At 50.5% G+C, this 15,594-nt stretch overlaps 1 protein-coding gene across 1 annotated transcript; it reads left to right on the top strand.

Moving 5' to 3' along the window:
- The first annotated feature begins 343 nt into the window (after positions 1-343).
- NEIL2 (nei like DNA glycosylase 2) lies at positions 344-14,898 on the top strand. Its single transcript, XM_059926789.1, has 5 exons — positions 344-479; positions 2,379-2,518; positions 7,833-8,167; positions 12,189-12,388; positions 13,849-14,898. Exons 2-5 carry the CDS (start codon positions 2,381-2,383, stop codon positions 14,160-14,162), a joined length of 987 nt encoding a protein of 328 aa, XP_059782772.1. The 5' UTR covers positions 344-479; positions 2,379-2,380; the 3' UTR covers positions 14,163-14,898.
- The last annotated feature ends 696 nt before the right edge of the window (positions 14,899-15,594 follow it).

Here is a 15,594-nt window from a genome sequence, read left to right as displayed (position 1 = left end):
AGGCGGTTTGCTTCTTCCCCACCGTCTGCTCTGACTCACTCTCTCTCCACCCGTTACCCGCGACACTCGGCATTGGCCCAGCCTCCAGCGACCTCCTTAGGGGAGGAGCTCCGCACCCTCACCGCCTCTCCCAAGGGCGAAACCCCACTCCCGCCTCCCAGGACAGAGCCCCGCACCTGTTTGGACAACGGAATCCCGAACCCCACCCGCGCAGGGCGAGCCCCGCCTCCTACGCTCACCGGGGGCGGAGCCCCGAGCTACCCCACCCCCCGGGGGAGGAGTCTCGCTCTACCCACTCCCCACCTCCAGTCAGAGCCGCGCTCCCCTCACGCCTCCCCCGCCCGCCTACGACAGAGTGCCGCGCGCATCCCGGGGGCAACCCGCGCGCACGCCGGGCGCCGGGTCTTCCACGGCCCGCGCGGAGGCGGTCTGCGGGCCTCGCAGGCGCTGGGGTCACGGGGTCTGCGGGCGGGGAGCCGGTAAGTCCCGCCGCGAGTCCCCCTGCCGCGTCGCGGGACCTGCGTGGGTGGGGAGGGGGCGGAGCGGCGCGTCCTCGGCGGTAGCGGGTCCCCCCGCCCCCCGTCGGAAATGCAGGGCTTTCCCCAGCTTTACCCTCGTCACCTTGTTACCGGCGTGAAAACTCAGTTACCGAACGTTTTAGAAGCGTCCCTCATGGAAACCCGCAGCCCGGGTTGAATTTTTCTTTTTATTTTGGCTGTTTACCACTTTTTAACATTCCCCCCCCCCCCCCCCGCCCGACCGAGGCTCCTGCAGTGACCGTCAGTCCCGTCTCTGCGTCCGCTTCTCCCCCCATCACCCCGAGAAGGCGCTGGGCAAAGCAGCCATTTTAGACTCTCCCCGGGGCGGGGGCGGGGGCGGCGGTGACGTGCTGAGAAGAGAGGACGCCGGCGACGCCCCCTCCTCCGTCAGTGTGGTCCGCTAGGCAGCCCCTTACCAGCCTCGCGCGGCTAACGAGCGTGCGCGGGGTGTCCCCTCGGGACCTGTGTCCCTGCGGCTTCTGATCTTTTAAGGCTGTGGTAGAGGCCGCTCGCTGCCCAGCTTTCCATTTACATAAATAAACCCGAGAAAGAAACATGCCCTTGTGTCGAAAGATTTTAAGCATCAGAGGCATTTCAGAGGGGAGCTTTTCCAGAAGCTTCCACGGTTGGAGAGACAGGGCACAGAGCTGGTTGAGGTTCAGGTCGGCTGCACGGTGGCCGGTCTTCCTGCAGCCCCGCAGTTTTGTCAGGAGAGCCTCTTGAGTGACTTGAAGGTCTGATTAGGGGCAGTTGTACTACATTTTAGTGAGTCTAAAGCACCATCAAATTAAAAATACGTATTATGGAACGTGCTGCTAATTAAACTCTGGGAAAGCATGGACTGTAAGAGGCACCGCCATTTCAGAGATTTTAAAATATTACTTAGAATTACTGAAATGCAGTAGCTACCACTGTGCCAGGAAACTGCTTAGTTCTTTGGGTTTTCATCATAACTTGCAGTCTTGCGCAGGTGAGGGAACAGGTGGATAAGTAGGGTAAGGGTGGGGGGAATGCCTTCTGTGTCTTAGAAGCTGGGGTGCCGAGCACTCAGGCTCAAACACATGAATGCCTCCCGCACAAGCTCGCAGTGAACTTGGATGATTTGGGCAGGAGGAGATGGGGGTCACAGGTCACCCTACATCACGGTTAAAATGGAACCCCAACTGTTTCTCAGTTACCAGGGATAATCTTCCCTAGGTAAGCCAGATGTGGCCTCTCCCTGATCTGACCTGACATGACCCTGTGTCTGCACCTGCCATGATTCTGAGCTCTGCATTGTTGTCACATATGCCGTGCTGCTACTAGCAGGGTGGTCCTGGCAGGGCTGGATCTGCATCTGTGTCTGTGTCCCTTACAGCCTCCTCTACCTCGACCATCTCTCCACGGAAAGAGAGGAGATAAAGCAGCAGCAGTGGGCTGGAATGATTGCTTTGGGGAGGCAGAAGGAGGACAGAGAAAGCCTGGAGATGAGTTAGGGACCACAGTCCAGGAAACGAGTAACAAGGGTGGGCTCCCGTTCAGGCTGCCACAGGATCAAAGCGGAGGGCGCTTGTGGTGTGATGCCTGGCACAGTGTTGGTGCTCCTGAAGAAAGGCGAGGGGGGATGGGATGGGGCAGCCCTCCTCGGGAAGCTGGCTCACAGCCTCCCACACCGGGGCTTTCTCTTTGATCGGACCCCACCTTCCCAGCCACGTTCCCTTTTTGGCCGTATATGCTCTTAAAGTTGATGGCAAAAAAAAAAAAAAACCCCAAAAACGGCTGCTTGGAGCTTGGCACCCATCAGAAATTCTAGAGAAACCAGCTAAGTCAGCGGCCTCTTTTCCACGTTTCTGCCTGCAGGGATGCCGGAGGGGCCGTCTGTGAGGAAGTTTCACCATCTGGTCTCCCCCTTCGTGGGGCAGCAGGTGGTCAAGACAGGGGGCAGCAGTAAGAAGCTGAACCCTGCCGGCTTCCAATCCCTGTGGCTGCAGGACACCCAGGTGAGTGCAGCGTCTTCTGACGGGCTCATTCCACAGCTCACCCCAGCGGGCCGACTCCGTCAGCACACCCTGTACCGCCCCTAAATTTATCTCAGAACTTTCCATGCTGTCACTTCCTCGAGCCTGAGGCGAGCACGCTGGGACTCCACGCAGCTCCCCTTCTGACATTTCTCAGCCTCAGGTGAGCAGCACAGTGGCCTGCGGAACTATAAAAAATACATGTGCACGAGCTGGGTATTCACATTCAGCGTCTGGAGCGGTTGTGATGACTCCAGCAGACTCTGATGTGCACCTTTGTTTGGAAACCGTGTTTCATTCTATGGGGCCAGCAGGGAGGTGAGGAAAGAGCATAGCCTTCTGATCTGGATTTCAGCCTGACTCATCTTTGCTCTGAGCATGAGTCAGAATTCCCTAAGGCAGCGGTCCCCAACCTTTTTGGCACCAGGAACCTGTGGTTTCGTGGAAGACAATTTTTCCACGGATGGCAGGGGTGTGGGGGGCGGGATGGTTCAGGCGGTAATGCGAGCCATGGGGAGCGGCAGATGAAGCTTCGCTCGCTCTTCCGCCCGCCGCGCACCTCCTGCTGTGTGGCCCGGTTCCTAACAGGCCGAGGCCGGCCAGGGACCGGGGGTTGGGGACCCCTGCCCTAAGGGGCTCGCAGAGCTCTTTGTGGTCTGACTCATGCCTCCCTCTCTGGCCTGCAGTTCACCCTGCCCCAGATCTCTCTCCAATCATTTTGAACTATCTAGAGCTCCTCTCACAGTCCTTCATGGTTGGCGTGCTGCTGCCCTGCGTGGGCAGGTCTTCCTTTTTCTCCCAGCGCCACCCCCATTCCTGTCCCTTCATGTTACCATGGTAATTCCTGGTCTCCTTCTGGATTTAGCCTTGCCATCACATCCTCTGAGAAGCCTGCCCTGCCTTCTCTGGGTTGGAGAAGAGACTCTGCTGTGCTTCCCGGGCGCCCTATACCTCCTTTTGGACGCTCACTGCTGAATTTGTCCTGCCTGTTGAGTGGAGGAGACAAGTAAACAGGGCAGGGGCTGTGACCTCAGCAATAGTGTATTCCTGGCACTTAACTGAGTGCCCGGCACTTAGGAGGCATTTGGTAATTGCCGGTAGAAAAACCAAGGATTTCTGCTGCTTCTTAGCTGTGTGCTCCTGAGCAAGTTACATAACCTCTTAGCTCTAGTGTTTGCTAGAATTGTAAAATGGGGATAAACACCTACCAGTTAAAATTGTTGAATTAAGCAGACTTTATGCCTGGCGCATAATAGGTGCTCAGTAAATACTAGTTCTCTGTCTTCCACCTTGCCCTTCTCCCTCTCTCTCCCTCTCTCTCTCCCTCTCTCTCTCCCTCTCTCTCTCTCTCTCACTCTCACACACACACACACACACACACACACACCAGGCTATAAAACCATTCTTGAACTGGAAGAGGTCTGTGAGAGGTCTGCTACACCTTCATGTGTGTTTTCTGCATTTGGAGGTGGGGCTCAGGGAGAGGGAGTGGTTAGCCCAAGCCGACGTAGCTAGCAAGGGACAGAGACTGGAGCACAGGCCCCCTGACCTCCAGGTCTGTGCTGTTCCCGTGAGAGCACCTGGACTCTTCGTCCAGACTGGCCTGCAGAACAGGATTAATGTCCCTTTGTCTCTGGGTCCCAGAGGCCAGGATCTTAGCACCTGCCTTCACAGAGCTGGCTTGCAGAAAATATTTACTCAGTAGCTGAGTGGACAGAAGAATGTGAGGCAAGGGAGCCTTGAGATGGATCTGGGCACTGGTTTCCCAGTAAACCAAGGCAGGGGTCAGTGTTGGGAGCCCAGAAGCCTAAGGGAGGTGGCCTTGGGGAGCTGCCTGGCAAGTGGGTCCCCATCAGTGGGCTCCCTTTCGGTGCCTCTGTCCGTGGGTCCTATTCTCAGGATCTGAGAGTTGAATTTGGAAGTTTGGACCTGTGTCCCTAAGTGGGAAGCTGTTAGGTAACAATGAATGGAGGAAGGGAGCGTGTGATTAAGCCCCAGCTGAGGGCCTCGACATAGAAGAGGTCCTGTGGCCTGGAGAAAAAGCCTTCATGACGGAGATGGGACTTGAGCTGGACCTTGAAGGATGGAGGACTTAAGTGGGTCAGAAGGAGAAGAAAGGGCATTTCAGGTTTGAAAATCAGTTACAGATTCAAAAATGGAGGTGGGAGGGCTTCCCTGGTGGTGCAGTGGTTGAGAATCTGCCTGCCAATGCAGGGGACACGGGTTCAAGCCCTGGTCTGGGAAGATCCCACATGCCGCGGAGCGGCTGGGCCCGTGAGCCACACTACTGAGACTGCGCGTCTGGAGCCTGTGCTCCACAACAAGAGAGGCCATGATAGTGAGAGGCCCGTGCACCGCGATGAAGAGTGACACCCGCTCGCCGCAACTAGAGAAAGCCCTTGCACAGAAACGAAGACCCAACACAGTTATAAATTAAAAAAAAAAAAAAAAAAAAAATGGAGGTGGAATGAGCAGGGTGGGCTCGTGAGGCAGAGGAAAATTGGCTCCACTCTGTGCCAGCTGTTTATCTGGCATGGCCCTTCACTGTCCTTCCTTATAAGCTCTCCAGTTTCTGTGTCAGGAATTATGTGTAATTGCTCATAACAGACTCAGAAGAGTGGCTTATACAAGTCAGGAGGGTTTTTTTCCGCCTTCCCATAATAGGAAGTCCAGAGGAGGTGGTCCAGGGTGGTGTAGGAGTGACACGATATCACTGGGGCCCAAGCTCCTGCTCTTCTCTCCCTGGGGTGTAGCCCTCATCCTCATGATGACGATGATAACATGGCAGCTGGGATTCCAGCCATTACATCCACGTTCCAGGCAGGAAGAAAAGGCAGGAGGGAGCTGGAAACTGGTTCATCCATTTTAAAGAGCTTTCCTGGAAACCACATTTGACCATTCCTGCACAATCTCACTGGCTTCCCCATCTGTAAGGGAGGCTGGGAGACGTAGGTTTTTAGCTGAGCATGTTGACGTTCCTGAAATCAGTAGATTTGTTGGTAGGGAAGAGGGGAGAGAGGGATAGTGGGAGGCAGCCAGCAGTCTCTCCACACTTGGTCCCATATCATCTTCTCTTTTGATTTAGCCTCTCATTTTGCAGAGCACACACTCCAGAGCTGCCTAAGAAAGCATTATGGGTGGGAGGTAAATATTGAGTCCTTTCCGCCTGTTAATGTTTCTGTCCCATCCTAGTCTGGGTGGGTGGGACATCTGGAGATCAAATCCCACTGCGTACTTAGACTTTATACCAGTCCTCCAATTAAAAAATATTTACAGCTTTACTGAGGTGTAATTCACATCGCATCCAGTTCACCCATTTCAAGTGTACAATTCAGTTTCTTGACACAGAGTTGTGCAACCATCACCATAATCAACTTCAGAACATTTCATCACCCCCGAAAGAAGCCTTGTGCCCATTAGTCCTTTCCCTTTCACCCCAACTCTCCACCCCCAGCCCTAAGCGACCATTTTACTCTATTTTCTGTGCTACAGATTTGCCTTTTGTGGGGGCATTTCACATACTTGGAATCATGCCGTGTGTGACTGGCTTCTTTCACTGAGCATAATGTTTCGTAGGTTCATCCCTGTTGTAACCTGGTTCAGAACTTCATTCCTTTTAAATCCTGAATTCCCTGAGGGAAGGAGCAGAGACTCACTCATCTGTGTGGCCCTCAGCACCTAGCACACTGCCTGGCACGTTGTATAAACCCAGTTAACAATTAGAACTGAACTAACCATAGTGTCAGAGGAATTTAAAAGAGGGACGGCGGAAATTGCCGTTGTTGGGAAGGGTGCAAGGGTCTCCCGACCTAGGCCTTTTGACCTGGTAAATGTTTTGACCTTGAGGGTCATCTGACAAATATTTTCATCAGCCTTATACCAACATGGGTGAAGTTGCATCGAGAAAGTGTTGTCTGGAGCAAACTCTCTTATGCCTACTTTATTCCTTGCTCAGGTTTTTATGTAAGCTCAGTTAAACCATTTCTGATGTGTGGCAGCAAACAACTGTGCTCACATTTGCAGTTAAGTTATTCTGGAATTATTTAGAAAGATAATGCCCTCTTTTGGGGAGAGGGCCTCAAAAGACTGCTCCAGTTGTTAATTTTTATACTAATTGACAAATTGGAGATCTCATCAGAACTGTGATCTTTAAGTATGTACCTTTGGTGGTCAAAGTATCACAGGCATTTCCATTATTAATGCCAGATGTTTCGGTTTTAATTCTTGGAAAGACTGCCTGAATTTCGGGTCTTGCAGAACAGGCTTATCCTGGAATCGGGCCATATACACATTACCTTCCAGGACTAGCAATATGAAAATAGAATACTCAGTAGCTGGAACATTCTTTTACACACATTTTCTGTTTTCATTTTCTTCTACTGAAATCGTACTGATCGTCATTTTTTATCGTGAGGTCTCTTGTGGCCATTCCTTCTATCAAATCCAATTTCAGGGGGGTGGTGAGGGCTACAGAATTTTACAGTGGGTTGTCTTTAGCTGCTGTCAATTTGTGGTGTGTATGTGTATGTATGTTGATTATTTCTAACAAAGAAAAAGTATTATGAATTGAATACAGGAATGACAATTAGTATTTACTTATTAGCTAATTCATGAAAAAATTGGGAGTATTTCCCCTCAGGTATTCTAGGGTGGCCCTGCATCTAGCGTGCATCTATTTCATTGCTGATCTGATACTTCCACTTGCTTCTAATTACTTTGAAAACCATGTACTAAGTGCTCACACGACTGGAGCAAAAAGCAAAAGGCAAGTCCCAAATACTCAAGCTGGGAAAGTTTCATGGAAGAGGCAAGAGGGGAGACATTTGCATTAGGATAAATGTCTATATACGTCTCTTCCAGTCTTCCCCTTTCTGGGTAAGACTCAGTCTGTTTTGACTGCAGTAACAGAATACCTCACACCAGGTGGCTTATAAACAACAGAAATTTATTTCTCACAGTCTGGAGCATGGAAAGTCCAAGGTCAAGGTGCCAGCAGATTCAGTGTCTGGTGAGGACCCACTTCCTGGTTTGTAGACAGCCATCTTTTTGCTGTGTCCTCATGTGGAAGAAGGGTTGAGGGAGCCCTCTGAAGTCTCTTTTTTTTTTTTTTTTTTTGAAGTCTCTTTTATAAGGGCACTAATCCCATTCATGAGGGCTCTACCTTCATGACGTAATCACCTCCTGGAGGACCCACCTCCAGACACCATCACACTGGGGGTTGATTTCAACACATGAATTTTGAGAGGACACAAATAAGTCTATAGCAGAGCCTTAGATCATGTTCATCTTTTTCTAGGTCCATGGAAAGAAATTATTCCTTAGATTTGATCCAGATGAAGAAATCGTGTGCCCTGGCAACAACCCACTGTCAGCGCCTCTACACAGAGAGTGGAAGGAAGAGGCCGGGCACCACCAGGAAGTCTCTGACCAGTCCTCCGGGTCCCCAGGAGGAGACGATGCTGTCCCCAGTGGAGATGATGGCCTGCAGTGTTTGTGGGGAGACAGCCCTGCAGGAGGTGCCGAGAGGTGGCTGCAGGTCAGCTTTGGTTTGTTTGGCAGCATTTGGGTGAACGAGTTCTCCAGAGCGAAGAAGGCAAACAAGAGGGGTGACTGGAGAGACCCCTCTCCAAGGTAAGGCGTGGTTGAGCAGGCCGTGGGCTGTGAGTGTCGGCGGCTGTGCGGGGTCTGTGGGGTTCGCCAGGGCTCCACTGTGCGGGCCTGGGCCGGGCTCTGCGGGCACGCTGGGTGGTCTCCAGCAGCCCGCCGCCTAGGAGAGGGAACCCGCTTCTCTGCCCACTGAGATGGCAGGTCGACTGTGGTCTGCACCCAGAGAGGGATGGGGACCACCTGGCAGCTTAGAGAGCGGGGAGTACTTTCCCAACAAACACAAGCCCTTGAGGCTGGGAGGCCTCTGAACAACATTTTATGGCTTGACTAGTGCTCTCTGAATTTAGGGACAGAATTGCCCCAGTTTTCAGTCTGTTAATGTTGAGGAGAATATCAGTGCAGAAACCTCTATCCATGTTCAGGATTCTTTCCTTAGTGTAGATTCCCAGAGGAATCATTGCTGGTCAAAGAGAATGAACGTTCTTATGGTAGCACTGAGTTTTTTGTGTACTTCTTTTCAATTTGTAGGGGCTTTCGGATGCTGTGTGTTACCCTCTGTGATGTGTGGTGCTAGTGTTTCCAGCCTGTCTGTGTCCTTTGATGGTGTTTGTGCCTTTAGGCATTCAGGATTTTTAGTTTGTATGTAGTGAGTGGTCGGTATTTTCCTTGATAGCTCTTAAGTTTTATCCTCTCGCTAAAGAAGGCTCCTTCTACCTCCAAATCAAAATACTTTTCTAGTTTCATAATTACATATTTTTTCATGTCCAGAACTACAGTCTTTGTTTATGGTATGATGTAAGGCCAGTAAGATGCTTGGGACTATAAAAATAACTCAGAGAGGGAGTTCCCTGGCAGTCCAGTGGTTAGGACTCAGCGCTTCCACTGCCGAGGGCCTGGGTTTGATCCCGGGTCGGGGAACTAAGATCCCGCAAGCCGCGTGGTGAGGCCAAAAAAAGAGAGAGAGAGAAAAAAAACAACAACTCAGACTGGCTTGAATGGTGAGATTTTTTTGACTCACAGACAGTTGACCCTTGAACAACACAGGTTTGAACTGCACGGGGCCACTTACACGGGGATTTTTTCAATAGTAATATTACATTGCTACATGACTCACTCTGAGGTTGGTTGAATCTGTGGATACGGAACCGTGGATACAGAGGCCGGCTGTAAGTTACATGCGCGGATTTTCAACTATTCAGAGGGTCAGCTTCCCAACCCCCAAGTTGTTCAGGGGTCAACCATAATTAGAAGTTCAGAGGGAGTGTGGGCTTTGGTGTTGACGCAGATCCAAGCCTTTGGCTTCACATTCTTGTGATTCTCCTGACTTTGCACTTTGCCACATTGTTGGCTTTGCCCTTAGACCAGCAGCAGGAGACTCCTGCAGTTCCAGGCCTTATATCCACACAAGAAAAGAGGAAGAGAAGAGAGAGAGGGTCATTTCTAAAGTTCAGATGAGCAAGGAGAGCTTTCCCCGAAACCCCCAGGAAACGTCTCATGGCCCAAAGCTGGGCCCGTGGGCTGATTCCGGACTCGGTCACCAGCCGGGGCGATTGGAACGCCCTTCCACTAACAAGGCTGGTCCCGCAGGCCTTCAAATTTATTGCCACACGGTGAACTCATGTCATTCACTTATATTTGAATCTCTTCCTGTCAAGTTATAACTCCTTCCATGTTGCATATTTTGCTTTGGCTGCCGCGCCCCCTTTTTTTCTTTATTAGGCTTGCCTGAGTTTTATCTACTTTGTAGGTCCTTCAAATAAATAATAATAGTTGTGTATACTATCCATATGGAAGAGTATTTCCTAATTTTTCAAGTCTTTGAGTATTTGGGGTCATCTTTTTGGGGTTTTTTTTGTTGTTTTAATTTTTTTATTGCATTACGATCAGGGTGGCAGCCTGTAAATTTTCTACTTTTGGCATCAAGATTTGCAGCCAAACACATAATTGATCTTTGCTTACATTTTGTGTACATAAATGAAGATAGAATGTTCATTAAAAGTAAAACATTCTGACAAAAACCAACCAAACAAAAAAAGAAAAACATTCTGTAAATGTTAAGAGCAGGTTATTGTTTTGATAGCTCAGATTTTCTCTGTTTTTGCTTATTTTTTTTTTTTGTTTAATATGCAAAACTTGGGAAGAGGAGCATTGAAGTCCCCCAGGCTAGTTGTGGTTTTATAGAGTTTCTCCTTGTCTTTCGTGTTTGTTTCTGTGTTTTGCTGCCCTTGCTCCCAGGCATCAGGGTCCCTGACTCTCAAAGGTTCTTTGCAGCTTCATTATTAAACAGTCCTGGACCCTCTCTCTGCCCTTAGCCCTAATTCTGCTTCTCTTGATGTTAACAGTGCCGCTCCGTGTTTGGTGGCTCACCCCCTGGTCTTTTTTCCACTTAGCTGTAGGTCTGTTTTTTCACTTATTTTAGGTATGCTTGTTATAAACAGTAAATAGCAGGCTTTTGTATCTCTTTAAAGTCAGACGCAAACTCCTTGTTTTGAAATGGGGTAACTGTGCTATTTGGATTTTCTTTCATTTGTAGTTTTATTGTCCCTTGTTTTCTTCTTTTCTGTTGGATTTATCACATTTCTTTTCTTCCTTTTTTTTTTTTAAATTAATTTTATTTTTGGCTGCGTTGGGTCTTCGTTGCTGCGCGCGGGCTTTCTCTAGTTGCGGCAAGCGAGGGCTACTCTTTGTTGCGGTGCGCGGGCTTCTCATTGTGGTGGCTTCTCTTGTTGTGGCTCGTGGGCTCTAGAGCGCAGGCTCAGTAGTTGTGGCGCACGGGCTTAGTTGCCCCGCAGCATGTGGCATCTTCCCGGACCAGGGCTCGAACCTGTGTCCCCTGCATTGGCAGGTGGATTCTTAACCACTCTGCAACCAGGGAAGTCTCTTTTCTTCCTTTTTTTTTTAAACCTCTGTTAATTAGGAAGTACTGCTATTCATCTTTATTCCTTTGGTAATAATATTATCTTTAAATGATATCTGTTTTTTTCCCTGAGTTAATAACTATCAAATTTTTAATAGCATTAAATTAATAATCTTCTCCCTTATTATTAACACTGATATTTTGCTCACTCTCCTTCCCCCCTCCCTCTGAGATGAGACCTTTAAAATATTTCTTCTTCTGTACTTTCCTGTCATTTCTTCCCCATCTCTTGTGTCTGCTGAGATAGTTTAGAATTTTAGTTCCAGATTGTTAATTAACTACATTGTTAGTTATGTATAATTAAATTAATTAATATTAAAAACACACTAATGTAGGTGTCTTTTTGTTCTGAGAATCTTTTCCTCACACTTGGATTACAGATGCACTGTTACGATTGCAGGCCACTCGGATCTCACAATAGACGTGACAGAGTCCAGTGCTAATCTTTCCATCCGTCCTTTCCATCTCCCCTCATCTTGAGATCCTTGCTGATTTAATTTCCGTTGGGATGTACTTTTCCTTGAGTAATTACCTCAGGTACTATGCGTAGGTGTTCTTCTGAGTCCTGTTCCTCTCAAGCTGTCCCTTTACTTTCACATAAGATACCACCCAGGTCAGATACGTGAGTCTTGGAGTCCAGCTGCAGCCCGAGTCTCTCCCCTTACAGAGTAACCCGTTATTGCTTCTCAGGGTTCATGAGGTTTCTCCTGTGTCCCTGGAATTCAGGAAGCCCGGGGAGGGGCGGTGTGTGTATGTGTCTTTCTTGGTAGGTCTTGCCTGGGACTGGGAGAGCTGCCTCCTTAGCGTCGGTTTCTCTGTCCTCCGTCCTTCACAAGCCCTGCTTTGTGCCATAGCCACACCTCCTGAATTTGAGACTTCTCTGTACGTCCCAAGTTGCCTTCTGCCAACACGTATTGTTATGATCAGAAAAAAGGAGAGAGTATACATTTTCTTTTAATTACTCCATTTGGCCGTGAGAGTTTAACAATTCTGGCAGAGCCATCCCTTTTCTCCTCTGGGACCTTAGCTTCCCCAGATTATCCTGAGCGGAGTGGGAGCTGTGTGTGCACGTGTGACCTGATGCTACTGTCATAGCCCTGTGCACTGTGACCTCTCCTCTCTTCCCAGGCTGGTCCTGCACTTCGGCGGGGGCGGCTTCTTGGCCTTCTATAACTGTCAGATGGTGTGGAGCTCCTCTTTCCCGGTGGTCAGACCCACCTCTGACATCTTGTCAGAAAAGTTCCATCGAGGACAGGCCCTGGAAGCTCTGGGCCGGGAGCAGCCCGTCTGCTATACGCTGTTGGACCAGAGATACTTCTCAGGCTTAGGTATGGCTGATGGCAGAGGGTGGTCCCACTGACCGACTTAATGAAAAAGTCCCTCGTCCAGGAGGCAGGAAACTGGCACCCACCGCAGGTGTCAGTGATGCTGGACGATCACCTGGGCTCCTCGGCTCCACTTCCCTCGTTTTTAAAATGAGGGAGTAGATCAGGCCATGTCTAACTTCTCTCCGACGCTCATTACATTATCAGTCGTAGTCGGCCTGATAGCCGCACTGGAGCATGACCTTCTAGAGTGCAGGGGTCACGTCCCCTCCATCCTTTTTTTTTTTTTTAATTTATTTTTTAATTTAAGTATAGTAGGACAAACGCAGACCCTGCACCCAGAGGAGCACAGGCTTCCAGGAGCGGCCTTTGGGGTAAATTAGCAAGAGAAATGCTGTGTAACCGGCTGTTGTTACAAACGATAATCAGAACAGCCGACATTTTTCAGGTGACTCCACTGTGCCAGGTTCATGGGTTCATCCTTACTGCTCTTCCCCAGGATGGCCACTTACTAGTTTTCCCTTCATTCAGATGAAGAAACGAAAGCAAAAGACACATTGCTCTAAGGGCACAGCTGAGATATGAAGCAGGTAGTCTGCTGGCGAATTGTAGAGAGAAATTTTGTGTGACTGTGAAGCTCTTGGAAAGAGCAGCCTTTTCACCCGTCCGTCCATCTGCTCCACACATGCCGAACGCCTGGCCTCCACCGAGCCCCTTCTCTCCTGAAGGAGAGTGTTGTTAGTGACCCAGCAAGCATGGACTCAGCCCCCTGGAGCTTAAGATAGACTGTGATAAATGCCTGGTAGAGGTTAAAGAAAGTGCACTGTTGGGACATTTTGAAGAAACTTACTGATTCTGGACGGAGAGGTCGAGGTTGACTTCACAGCAAATGAGGCAGGAGTAGGAAAGTAATATAATAATACCTCCTAAACACTTTCTATATTTCAGGCGTCATGCTTGACATTTTAATTAATCCTAACAGCCAGTATTTATTGATTCCCCTCTACATACCAGCACGGTGCTCAGCATTTGTACGTGTGTGTGAGAATTCTCATTTACTGCCCACGAAAACCAGGGAACCTCCCCTGCGCTTTACAGACCAGGAAACGGAAGCCTCAAGGAGGCAGGGAATTCACCAGGGTCAGGTAGCCGGGATTCACAGCCAGGCACTCGGGTCCAGAGCCCCTCTTGTTAATCTCTTTGCTGTAACATGGGCCACGCGGGAGTTTTACGTCATTTCGTCTTCACAACAACCTAAAGGGTAAGTGTTAGCAAATACTTCGCAGACGGGCCGGCTGATTCAGTACGTGACTTGCCCGAGAGCTTCTCAGCCGCGCTGGATCTTCGTGAGACGCTCCCCGCTGCCGTCGTATCAGCTGTGCTCTGTTTTGTTAATTTTGTGGCCGGCTTTCCTTATGGATGTGTCCTTTTTCCTTCCCTCGCCCCTCCCTGCCTTCTTCCAGGGAACATCATTAAGAACGAGGCCCTGTTCAGAGCTGGGATCCACCCGCTTTCTCCCGGCTCACTCCTGGGTCTTCCTCGCCTCGAGGCCCTGGTGGACCATGTGGTGGCCTTCAGTGCAGGCTGGCTGCGGGACAAGTTCCAGGGCAGACAGCAGCACACGCAGATCTACCAGAAGGAGCGGTGCCCTGCTGGGCACCAGGTCGTGAAGGAGGCACTGGGGCCTCCGGGGGGCTTGCAGAGGCTCACGTGGTGGTGCCCCCAGTGCCAGCCCAGGTTGTCACCGGATGAGCCAGAGCAGGTGGAGCCCTCCTAGGGCGCTTGGGCCCCTTCTACACAGAGCCTTGCCCTTGAGGGACCGTGATGCCTGAGTGTCGCCAAAGGGGTTGTGGGCAGGGTTTGGGACTGGGGACAGGAATTGGGGGGGTGGGGTCGGGATGCCGGTACTGTTGGTGTTCACCTCACCGGCGTTCAGGCTGAGGCAGTTTCCACAGGGTCCGATTTTGTTCTTTTCTAGTTTTGGTTAATTGTTCCTATCTAATTCCACCACTGTTGACAGATGAGGCAAATCGTGATGACAGTTAAGGGGAAACCTCCCGGAATGACAGTGGGGCAACGAAAACGAGAGCCAGTGGAAGAGAGCTGTGCCAGCATTGCTTTGCAGGTGTTTGGTTTGGTTTGGTTTTGGTTTTGAAACATTGGCTGGTGTTAAGACCCTCCATATGAGAACCAGGAAAAGGGAATTATCCTTCTTGGTTCCCCAAGAGGGATCCAGGGATGAGGAGGGAGTAACAGGAGAGCAGTGCTCGGATTCAGCCTCCTGCCTGGACCCTTCCCACGGGACGGAGACGCCAGGAGAAGGAGGGGAAACGGGGGGACCAGGGAGCTGGCCACCTTCCCGTTGTGTCCATGGGCTTTAGAAAAAAGCGACTTGTTTCCTCCCCAAGGTGACGTGTTTGTGACTGTTGACGTGCTCAATAGTGCAGGAATCCAGGTTGTTAGCAAAACCTAGAAGAAACCAGGACATGAAAATAAAGCTCTTTGTTACTTTATGTTGTCATCTTTATTTGGCAGTAAAGGTTCTTTCACCGTACGTAACGGAGCTCTTTGTGAAGGTGCTGTTGAGGACTTGTTGGGTTGGTTGGATGGATCCATTTAAAAGGAGCAGGTCAGGGAGAAGGGTGCACATGCGCCCTTACACCTGTCTGTGTGAAGTCACCGGGAGTTGTCCACAGCGGGGAAAGCCACCTTATGGCAGGCATCGGCGCAGGGCCAAGATGGTACCCAGACAGGCCATTTCCCGTAAGTCAGCATCTGCCGGGGTCTGGAGTACAAGAGGGGGAGGGCTGGACAGGCGTCATAGCCTGCGTGCGGGTGGACACCCACTGCGATCGGTAGGAACGGGGAAATGCTGTTGCAGTTGCTGAGAAAAGCAGCGACAGGACTAGAGACAGCCGTGGGTGTGGAAAGAAGAAGACATGGGAGGGTCACCATGGTGATGGGCTCATACGCATCATCTGACTGGATGTGGGAACGAGGGAGGGAGGGGGCTGAGAGCTGGAGGAAGCTGCCCCCACCTCGCTATTGAGACAGAGAGTCACGGGAGCTGAGCAGGTTCCGTGAGGAGACAGACCCTGAGTGCTGAGCTTGAGGCACCTGCACCCAAGTGGGGGGACAACACAGCCAGGAAATGGGCCCGGCTCCCCGCAAGTGCAGGCTTGCAGGTATGGATTTGGGAGCTTTCCTCA

Source organism: Balaenoptera ricei, chromosome 6, assembly GCF_028023285.1.
Source record: "Balaenoptera ricei isolate mBalRic1 chromosome 6, mBalRic1.hap2, whole genome shotgun sequence".
Taxonomy (NCBI): Eukaryota; Metazoa; Chordata; class Mammalia; order Artiodactyla; family Balaenopteridae; genus Balaenoptera; species Balaenoptera ricei.
Note: the sequence above shows the minus strand (reverse complement) of the source record. Positions and strands in the feature narration are given on the sequence as shown.

Bases quoted from the DNA above. Each gene is read 5' to 3' on its own strand.
- NEIL2 (XM_059926789.1), top strand. From the start codon at position 2,381: ATGCCGGAGGGGCCGTCTGTGAGGAAGTTTCACCATCTGGTCTCCCCC. The intron at 8,168-12,188 runs GTAAGGCGTGGT...CTCTCTTCCCAG, and splicing joins TGGAGAGACCCCTCTCCAAG to GCTGGTCCTGCACTTCGGCG. The intron at 12,389-13,848 runs GTATGGCTGATG...GCCTTCTTCCAG, and splicing joins GAGATACTTCTCAGGCTTAG to GGAACATCATTAAGAACGAG.